The 10,754-nt window shown below is 31.5% G+C and overlaps 2 protein-coding genes across 3 annotated transcripts; both read left to right on the forward strand.

Annotated features, from left to right (window-relative positions):
- Window positions 1-2,855: 2,855 nt before the first annotated feature.
- On the forward strand, window positions 2,856-4,339 carry LOC126834713 (cuticle protein 19.8-like). The gene is made up of 4 exons (XM_050566839.1): window positions 2,856-2,992; window positions 3,127-3,207; window positions 3,661-3,859; window positions 4,194-4,339. Exons 1-4 carry the CDS (start codon window positions 2,975-2,977, stop codon window positions 4,250-4,252), a joined length of 357 nt encoding a protein of 118 aa, XP_050422796.1. The 5' UTR covers window positions 2,856-2,974; the 3' UTR covers window positions 4,253-4,339.
- Window positions 4,340-4,966: 627 nt separating this feature from the next.
- LOC126833661 (TBC1 domain family member 19) lies at window positions 4,967-10,625 on the forward strand. Of its 2 annotated transcripts, XM_050565112.1 has the most exons (12): window positions 4,967-5,068; window positions 5,664-5,861; window positions 5,952-6,090; window positions 6,540-6,627; window positions 6,709-6,769; window positions 6,844-6,964; window positions 7,026-7,138; window positions 7,206-7,340; window positions 8,072-8,225; window positions 8,331-8,532; window positions 10,143-10,329; window positions 10,418-10,625. In XM_050565112.1, the coding sequence occupies exons 1-12, from the start codon at window positions 4,967-4,969 to the stop codon at window positions 10,493-10,495; spliced, it is 1,578 nt and encodes a 525-aa protein (XP_050421069.1). In that variant the 3' UTR covers window positions 10,496-10,625. The 2 variants fall into 2 exon arrangements, 1 of the variants encoding a protein (XP_050421069.1); XR_007684994.1 differs by lacking the exon at window positions 10,418-10,625 and having other exon boundaries at window positions 8,331-8,727; window positions 10,143-10,182.
- The last annotated feature ends 129 nt before the right edge of the window (window positions 10,626-10,754 follow it).

The following is a 10,754-nucleotide window of genomic DNA, read 5'->3' on the forward strand; positions in this document are numbered from 1 at the left end:
GACGATTGACAAAATGTTACTATCAGATATTCCTTATCAACATCGGCGTTTGCATTGTTTCCTTTGGAAAAACAGTCTGTCGAAATTTTTAGACTTTATTTCAAGCTGGCTTTCACTTACAATATTATGTAACGCCCCCTATAATTTCACCCATCCATGTATTTCTTCCAACAGATCCAACAGATAAAAGAACGTTAAGTTTTAAGCTAAAACTAAAGTGTATATTTATAGTACAGCAATGAGATTAAGTTACTTTGTTGGCAGTGGTGGACTTATGGTGGGGAGTCCGGGTTCAAATCCCCCAGAGCCCAAAAAAAAAATTGTAAATTAGTAATATATTATAGGTATTTATTGTATAATTGTTACAATGTTACTCTCTGAGTAATTTAGAACTTGAAGTAAATAAATATAATAAATAATAATTATATTTTAATTATTATGGGGGTGGGGTGGGGATGTTAAATTTTTTTAATTATTTGTTGTTTTTACAACGAACAAACTTGAATGAATGGTTAAATTGATTCAAAATAACTAACCAAGTGAGTGTTTTGTGAGTGTACCTATCCCGTGGTGTTGCGGACTCGTACGCAAGCTATTAATAATAATAAATATATTGTAATACCTATGTGAAAACCTTTAATAAAGGTTATACCCGAAAACTTTTTTGTATAATATTTCTTTGGTTATCTATTGTTTTAATATAAGATAGTCGTTTTATGAAGAATACTTTGCTGAACATTTTGACTGGTCGAGAACCACTTTTGGATAATTACTTTTAAAGTTTAGGATGTGGAGTGAGATAGAGTAATACGCACAGATAAAAATAACTGTCAATTAATTTAATTAATTTATAGAAGCTGCGGAAATCGATTATTTTTCATTTTTATTGACAAACTTTATTTTTTATTCTTCTTTGCCTTATTCCATCAAGTAGTGTAGCTGCGTAGGCTAGTTAAAAATAATTTTCCTCTACTTTTTTTATTTATTTATTCGTGTGGTTTGTCATTACATGCAATATATAGTATATATAGTTATGATAATGAGATAACAACAAATAAAATACATTATATAGAAGATATTAGTAACGATAGTTAAATATTATTAAGCTAACAGATTAAGATATTTGGTATCAAAGTTGGAGTCCTGTGCATAGACCTATAAAGAAATGGACTGCGCCCCCACACCGGTGCAACCTAAACGGCTCCCATCCATTGTTTGTTTTTTCCCAAACGGCTCCCGTCTAAAAAGGTTTCACGAGTAGGTAAATTCCCAAACGGCTCCGGTATTCGGTACTACGCGTTTATTATCAAGTCTCTTTAACTTTTCAAAAAAACTTAAACTTATAACCTCCTCCTAGACTGTAGCCTACAAACTTAAGATATTTTTAGTTAGCGGAGCGAAGCGACGGCGCCGAGCGAGTGCCAAAACACTCGGAGACGTGCCCCGTCCTTATCAGCTATCAATACGAATTCCGAATTTGGTAAAAGTGATAACAACCCCTATTAAACCTATTAAAATATTTGAAAAAATGATAGAAAATGTTTCGTTTTCTTTCCATAAAAAACTCGCTGACGAGAAGGAAATTGTGCCGTAAAAAACCGAGCCATTTGGGAAGTTTGTTTGTTTTTGTTGTCGAGTGTCGAATACTTTCGTATAATGTATTCAAGTATAATGTATTGTTTTTAATAAACTGGTATAATATATCGGGATTAAATACTTAAAAAAAAATTATAATTTCATTGAAATTTTATCGATGAACATTTTGTTTTACATTTTATAAAACGTGTAGGTATGTTTTGAAAAACAGATTTTCTTTAAAAAACTCAAGACCAACTCTCAATTTACCAACTCTGTTGGTAAATTATCATTATAATATAATATTGCAATAAAAAACTCAAATATGTATTTTTTAATACTAAATTCGAAAAGAATTCGACATCGTACTTAAATATTATGTTAATAAGTCATCAGTCTAAAAGTGAATATCCCTCACAGACCTGCATCTAAATTTAAAAATATTGACTAGATATTGTAAAATCAATACCTTTTCAGTTCCTCATTCAAGCTGAACAGTGTACCTAATATGTACGAGTATTAAATATAAAAAAAATCACAGTGTATAATAATAATACATACAATAATAGCCTCAATTTTGGATAACTAATTAGGGTTAGAACTAACTGAAAAAATAAGACATTAAAAAAATATAATAATAATTAATATTCTGTTAAATTCTATATTAAATCTAATATTTAAACCTATATTAAATTCTGTTATTTGTCGAATTTTTGGATGTTACAGCCAGGCTTAAGTCAATACTTGCCCTTTCTTCCTGTAGCCCACGTCTACCCATGAGAAATATATATGTACTCCATTGTTAAAGATAAAAGGCCAACAAAATATTATTATTTAATTGTCATTGTAATTCATTTTCTATTTACCGAACTATTCATGCGCATGTAACAGTGTAAGCATCTCTTCTTTTTCTGTTTATTATAATAGGTACATCTTTCTCCTTATTTAACCAACTCCTCGGTTCATTAAATTACACAATCGATTTAAACTGAACTGTTATAGATCACGGATTAACAGTGTGTTCATGACTATTTAATACAATAATACGAATGTACCAATGATAAATGCGGGGGCGCAATATTGCAAAATATACTTATACATCTCTACAAATGCATTCTACATCTGGTCCGCCATTCTCTTTGCAGCACGCGAGATCAAGATGATCTAATCACCTTGACATTTAGCCAAACACGTATATATAGGTATTATGTTTTGTTTTATATAATGTAAGGCTTCGGATGTGTATAATTTTGATTTTGCCTGACCTGTCATGGATTTTAAATAACTAACTCGGTAAGCCCATTGCGTTCGGTCCTTGTAGTTTTGCACGAACCGGCGACCAATCGGGACTAAAAATCTGGTACAATTAATACACGAATAACTTATTATCATAGCCACGATGAAAATATTTGTACAGGTAAAAAGTCATATTGTGTACTATTCATTTATTTGTATTTAACGGGTTATTTCTGTTAAAAAATCGAATTATAGTTATCCTAAAAATGTACACGACATATGTTAATTTATATTACTTTTCTATATATTATATAGCTAATTGTATCGATCATCGTATTATGGACAAGTGTAACGAATTGTCAAGATTTCTACGTGCCCGCCGGGGAAGAGAACGAGGTATGTACATTAATTTTTCATTTTTTGACTAAACAAACAGACACTTTATTATCTTATGTAAAAAACAACAAAATATAGACAACTACAATAGTTGAACTACCTCATAGATATTACAATGTCGACTATCGTCCCAGACAAAATTATTATAATATATTTAATTATACAAATATACAAGCCTTAATAATTGAAAATGAACGCCACAGCATGATAGTACAACATGATTTTGAATTAAAAACTAAAATAAATCTAAACAACATTTCGAGTTTTCTAACTTTTTTTTATGTTTTTTAATTTTAAATTTAAAAAAAATAGAATAAAAATTTCTATTTTAGACAACTTTTGAGGTGATTTAAAAATATCTAGACGTGCTAGAACGATTCTGAGGCCACATTTGGATTCAGCAAAATGTTCCCAAATGTATTAATGTTAAACAATTATTATTTATAATTACAGTTAACGTACGAATTTAATTATGAAATCAATGATTTGGTTTCGGGCATCGTATCACATAGGTGGGAATCCAGGTATGGCGATTACGTTAAAGGGTCCTACAGCTTTTTGGAACCCAACGGTATGATCAGAAGTGTGTTTTATGAAGTTGACGGAAACAAAGGCTATAGAGCTATAACGAAAATATACAAACCTACACAAAGTAATAGAATAATAATTTATGTAATTATTGTTATTTAAATTCAGATAATTTGTTTTTATTTTAACGTTTCTTTTAACAAACAGGTCAAAGTGTTGCAAATTTAGAACAATTGTTTTTAATCGTACATAATTTTACATTATTTTATGTTAATATAATATGTAAAAAAACTTAATAGAAGTAAGGAAGAAAGTTAATTTTGAAATTTCTATTTGTAATAGAGTTGTCGAGCAGCTCATAAATGCTTTTGTAAATTTGCAACACTTGACATCGCAAAGCGTTAAAATATTAACCTAACCAAAAATATTTTGTTCAGTTCTATATTGTTTCTTTTTAGTGTTGAAATTGTCTACGTCAGAAATTCCTCGCCCAAACGATGACAATCGACTAGTTTAAAAACCAAGTTATATATCTATTTATTCAAATAATATTACTTATTAGTGATAACTTACCTAAACAACTTTGTAATAGCTAAACTGGTTGTTGACAAATTAAATTATTACGTTTTAATAATATGTAATTATATAGAAATTTATGAAAAATAAGACATATTTTGTTTTAATTAATCAAATTACTGTTCCTAATTACCGAAATGATTTATAATGTTTTGCTGTAGTGGCAACTGAGTCTTCAACAAATATGCGAAACAAAGTCTAAAAATATCCATTTAGATTAATTTTTGGCACAATAATTAATGTGACAGTTATAATAACTGACTAATAATAATTAAGAAAACTAGTGAAAATCATTAACTCCTATAATTACAGCATTAAAATAAATAAAGAAATTAAGGTTCTAACAACAATTTCCTATATCAAACCCTTTAAGAAATAGAAAACTGTAGCAGATGCTGCGTTCTATTTTTGTATACTAAAAAAATCTAGACCATAAACTTCCCATCCTAATTTATGATTTATACGTATAAAACTAAAACGGGTAGTTATATTTTGTTTTTCAATAATTTTGATACGCTTCTATAAAAGAGTTGTCATGGTAACATATAGGTACTATATTTGAATGTATTGATAAAACACTCACTTCAGATATGTATTCAATTGATATATAGTGCAAAAATAATAATTTTAGTTATATTTTATAATTAATAATACAATGGAAGAGCTAAAAGATAAAAGTCTACATTTAACTGCAGAAAAACTAACGGAAGAACTTCAAAAAATGGACATCTACAATAACTTTTTTGTGGATTTACAAGTAAATATGAATAAAAAAACACATTCTTATAGCAATACAGTTATTATAATGTAATTATATTATTTTGTCTGGGAAAAACTATTTTTGTGCGTATCTGATTTTATTACCTGATCTTAAGATCCCAAAAAATACAATTATAGCATAATATTGTTTGTTTTTCTTTAAACTTAAAATATTTTATAGTTCAAAGATATTATTTATATGCAAGACTCTCATGTGAGTCAGACGTGCTGAACATAATTTTTTTAAGACAACTGCCCCAGGGGAATTTCAGAAAATATGTTGTTTTTTTAGAGTATTGGTCCATATTTTATAATTTGAAAGTCAGTGGGTAGTATTTTAGAATAATTTACCACGCCTGAAAAGTGATCTGTATATCAGAAGAGAGTATATATTATATTTTAATATTTATAACTATATTACATTTTATATAAGAGAAACAAATGACAAATGTATAATAAATTTGATATAAATATACAAGATATATATTACATTTTATCGTTTAACTTTTCTTGTGACTAGTCACTCGTTCGAATATTGTAAAAATATTTTTAAAAAATCGAAGTGAAAAATATTAAATTATCTGTTACGTTAGAAGATAGCAGCGTCACACGAAGTATCACTAGACGACTTTAGTAAAACTTTAACTATAGCCGTCAACCAGGGAAAAATGGAAACAAATTTGAGAAATGCTGTGTTTCACTGGTTAAGAGGTCACGACAACAATAAACAAATGGTGGTCAGGGACGAAATCGCCAATCGAGAATCGTTGGATTACATGAGAAAAGCTCAAGTAATGTACATACGTTACACGGACATCAGTAAATTATAGATGTATTTATTATGATTTGAAGTACTTAATTGTTCACTCGAATACATGCAGATTACGTGGGAAAGAAGGATTCAGAAATCACTGGAGTCCATGTGCGATGATTTAGGCATTAGCCTGTCACGGCACCGATCGAAGGCCGAAAAAGAAGAAATGCTTCAAAAATGGAACGAGCTAAGCACGTACAATACAAGTAATAATAATTTATAAACTAAAAAAAAAAACGAGATAATCATTATAGTATATTAATTATTATTGTCATTTGTCACAGAGCTGGTTAAAATCCAGATTTTTGGAATTTAAAAACAGAATTATGTAAACAATTCTTTAACCTAAAAAATGTGTAGTATAAAGGGATAACGTGGCTGAGTGGACTAATGCGGCAGTGTTTTTTACACTCTAGAGTGGGCAACCATTCGAGAAAAAACGGCCCCCCTGTATGGAACAGAACAAGAAACCACCCCACCAAAAATCTTCCCAAGGCCACAACTCTTAATGTTCATCAACAAGGGTTGTTTTAACCAACCCTAAAAAGTTGAAAAACAAATAATTTTATTGAGGTTTAAAAAGTGTGGTTAATCAGGATTTTTCTCACCTCTGAATGAACTGTTCAATTTTTAAAATATCTATAAAATTTATCAGATTCGGAAAGACTGCGACCTGTCTATGCGCCAAAAGACTTTTTAGAAGTCTTGTCTTCGTTACACAACCCCAACTACCGAATGTTATCGTGAGTGATTACTAATTACAAAACCGAAATATAATCGAAAGAGAGCTTGTAAGTAAATACATTTTTTTTGTCTTCAAACAGAGACCACATGATTTGGGATTTCACGTACTTGCCGATAAAGGTGAAAACCCTTGGCGAACTCGTAAGTAGTCAATTACTGTTTACATTAAACGCCATAACTGGCTGAGTGATTATTGTTGAGTGGTGAATTTATAGAGACATCATTATAAGGAATTAGCCTCAGCAGATTTTCTTTTAGGCCTGGCAGCACTGTCGCCAGTTACAGGTAGTTCGAAATCGCAAACAGAACAAGATCGTACCGTTTTGGGAGAAAGAGGTAATTCAAAATTTCGTATGGGTATCCGATTATTTGTCACACACATAGTTTCCTTTTGTAGTCTTGGCAAATGAACACTCCCCAGTTTGTCAAGAATTTTTAAAATTGGGAGCACCGCGCAGTCTCCGAGGCCGTTTATGGTCTCACGTTCTTGGATCCATCACCAAAACTTCGGTAAATATTTAACTTTTTTTTTCCTTGATTTTCTCCAAGTTAGGTTAATTGAATCATTTCCCTTTAGGAACATTACTACTTGGAACTAAAGCAACGAGTGATCAACTACGACATGCTGATCGACAAGTTAATTACCAAAGACGTGCAACTGACGGCGTGTAACGATGACCAGTACTTTGTCTTCGAAGATGTCTTATACCAAGTATACTTTATTCCAGTTATTAAGGTATTTAAATTTAGGTGTACGGTGTATCTAGAAAGTGAGAACCGTACAGGGGTGTCTATTTTGGAAGTAGGTTGGATTTTTTCTCTAAATGTCCCAATGAGACAAAAAAAATGATAAAATAACCTGCTGTGGAGTGTAACCAACTCCTCTAAAGGATGTTCGGGATCAAGAAACCTGCTGAATGACCATTGGGATTTGAGGGGCTTTTATAGGGTGTCTTTGAGAAATCAATCATTCTTACATAGGAAACATTAGGGGTATCACAAGAATTCTGGGAGCCAAGCGCAGTGTAAACTCACTAGAATGGTCCATCAACCACCCCTTTATAAATCACATGACATAATGAGTACTTATGTAATGTAATGTTTGTTGATAGAAAAACCAAACAGTATTTGGGTACATTAATTTAGGCAGATAAACTCGCTGCTTGGGCGTAAACGTCATACTCATAACTAATTACATTCTTTTAGCTTTAATAGAAGTTAAGTAGAATTTTTTCCCGTAATGGACTTTTTAAATTCAACTAGGATTTCCACTTAGTCTCTAAATGAAATCCTTAAAAAGTTTTTACGTTTCTGCGTTGAGATCCTAAACGATATTATTAGGACTCCCTGTGCTAATGTAGAGTAGGGTAGTTAGTGCTTAAAAAGCGTCGTATAATATGATGATGAATAACGCGATCTGTTGTTTTTTTTTTTTAATTTTAGGTAATGCTATGTTTTACTCGTGACGCCGACATGTTAGCGATGTTCAACAATTCGGCCAGCCAACCGATACTGACGACGCTTAAGGGTAACCCTTCCAGCGAAGCCATATACCCTCCAAATGGCATCGTTCCCTTCCATGGTTTCACTATGTACGGTAAGAACGAAAATTGGAAATAACATTTAATCTACCGGGAACCCTCGGTTGAAAGATCAGAACTTTAAACACATAATATTATCATGTAGTTATTATATGTTACAGCCTCTCCGGTTTGTTACTTGTACAACGATCCCGTACCAATGTATTTTACGTTCAGAGCTTTTTACATGCGCTATTGGTTCCGTCTGCATGAAATAAGCTCGCACCCGCAAAGTATACTCGGCCTGTGCATTTTGTATCAACGCCTTTTGCAGAGACACGAAACGATAATCTGGATGCATTTCGTTAGTCACAATATTCACCCGTAAGTCATCAACGTTAATCGGTATTGGTCCGGCACGGCAGAAATTAAATTTAAATGAAAAAAGCTAGAACAGTGCAAACAAGTGTTGTCAGAAATTATTATAATTGAAAGTGATAAAATCACTTTCAAGTTTCAAATAAATATTCAATGAGAAAAAAACATTACCTTTGCATAAAAACATCTACGAATACATAGGTATGTTTGTAAGATAATTCGGTAAAAATTCAGTTTAGAATTCTAGAAATTTATTTTGTTTATAATAAATTAAGTATAGGTAGTGTTTATGCTTTGTATATATACATTTTTAACCCTTCGGGGCTGAGTTTTCTGTTCGCTTAAGACAATTTAAACTGTCTTAAAATCTACATTCTCAAAATAGACTGAACATCGATTTTAAGAACATTTAAAAATTGACTAAAAATAATAAAAGGAAAAAAATATTGAATTACCTTCTTAGCTTTGCATTCAAGGTAAAAATACAAATTTTCTCATATTATCACTATTCGACGACCGATGTCCAAAATTTCATATGTTATCAAATAATTGAATATAAATGTTAGCTGTAAGCTCTATTCACATTGGCGGTCTCGGTTCGGTCCAATCACGGTTAGGTCACAATCGGTAGTGCGTAATCTAATGGAACGGTTTACGCTATTGGTCGCCGTCAGATCATGGACCGGTCAGGTCAGGTTACGATCGGTCGACGCGCGATCCAGACCGCGGCAGTCACGAGCTTTTTAACCAACGCGCTAGTCTAGATCGTGTCATCAATTAGTCGTTTACAATGGACGACGAATTTTTAATTGAATTAGTGTGAGAAAATAGTGTGCTGTACGATTTTTCACATCGTAAATATTATGATACAAATTTTAAATCCAATTAGTGCAAAGAAATCGGGTGAAAATTGTGTGTCCTCTTTTCTAAAATTAGGTTTCAACTTTTGACAGTATCTCCATGTATTCTCCGAGAGACGTACAAAAATATTTATAAAATTTTACGCCATCGTTTACTAACTGGCGATAGAGTGTTGAATATTGTCCTTCTTCCTGGCGAGTCCGGACTAATGGTTGAACCCAAAACCGTCTACTCCGTTTCCTTTCTCTTATTTCTTCCTCTTCAACAAGAATCAATGCGATTTTCATCAATGTACGACTTAAAAATTCCATCATGATCGGATTCTACAACACTTGGTGGCAACGAGCTGACTGTCTAGATTTGATTGTTTGTGACCGTAATTGACCGTTAATGTGAATGATATGTCATAATCCTTGACCGTGATCGGACCGAACCGAGACCGCCAATGTGAATAGAGCTGTACATTACATAGGACCGAGCGTTCAAAAGGGTATATTTATGACGTTTTTTTTAAAGTTTGGATTCAATTTGTTATACTTTGAAAAAAATTAAACTATGGGTCACCCTGTTCACATGACATAACAATAAATATATATATATTTTTATATATTATATTCAATGTTCATTGCACAAAAAAATTTAATTTCTTTGTTATTTTTCATTGCAATAAAATTTGCCCAACGATGCTTCTCAACTTAATATTATGCTGGGTTATTCCAGCTATTAAATTGTATACTATTTTGTGCTATCATTAGAACAAGAGTGGTATTTAAATGGATCATGCGAGGTTTTAGCGGGCACTTGCCTCCAGAACAACTGCTAAATTTGTGGGACCTAATTTTGGCTTACGATTCACTGGAGGTGCTACCACTTTTAGCGGTTGCTATTTTAAGTTTCAGAAAAGAAAACCTGCTACAGGTCAACACTCTTCAAAATATAGAAGTGAGTTACATTTCAAAAACCTTAAGAGTAGCTAGTTTTTAATTTATTTTGAGTAAGTAATTATTTTTTTTGTTTTTTATACTTACAGTCTGTGTTAATAGATTTGTCTTCGCTAAATGTAATGTCCTTATTACAATTGGCGTTAAAGGAACCAATGAAGACGTAACAAAAATATGGATACCTTTTACCAGTTTCTTCTGTTTTACCAGTACCTAAACAAGTAATAGATTTAAGATTGATTATTTTGGCATGGTTTGTTTTGGTAAATATAACAAAACCATTAACCATAAGAAATATATCTGATGTACAATTTTTTAATTTATTAAGTACTTACATACTTTAAATAAGTAATTATATATTCAACAGACAACAACAGTTGATTAACATACAAATATTATGCAATAAAATATTATTTTATAGATGGC

Source organism: Adelges cooleyi, unplaced genomic scaffold (assembly GCF_023614345.1).
Source record: "Adelges cooleyi isolate 19-005CV unplaced genomic scaffold, UGA_ACOO_1.1 ACOO_flye_CR_arks_rails_tigmint_CR_PRNA_1, whole genome shotgun sequence".
Classification (NCBI taxonomy): domain Eukaryota; kingdom Metazoa; phylum Arthropoda; class Insecta; order Hemiptera; family Adelgidae; genus Adelges; species Adelges cooleyi.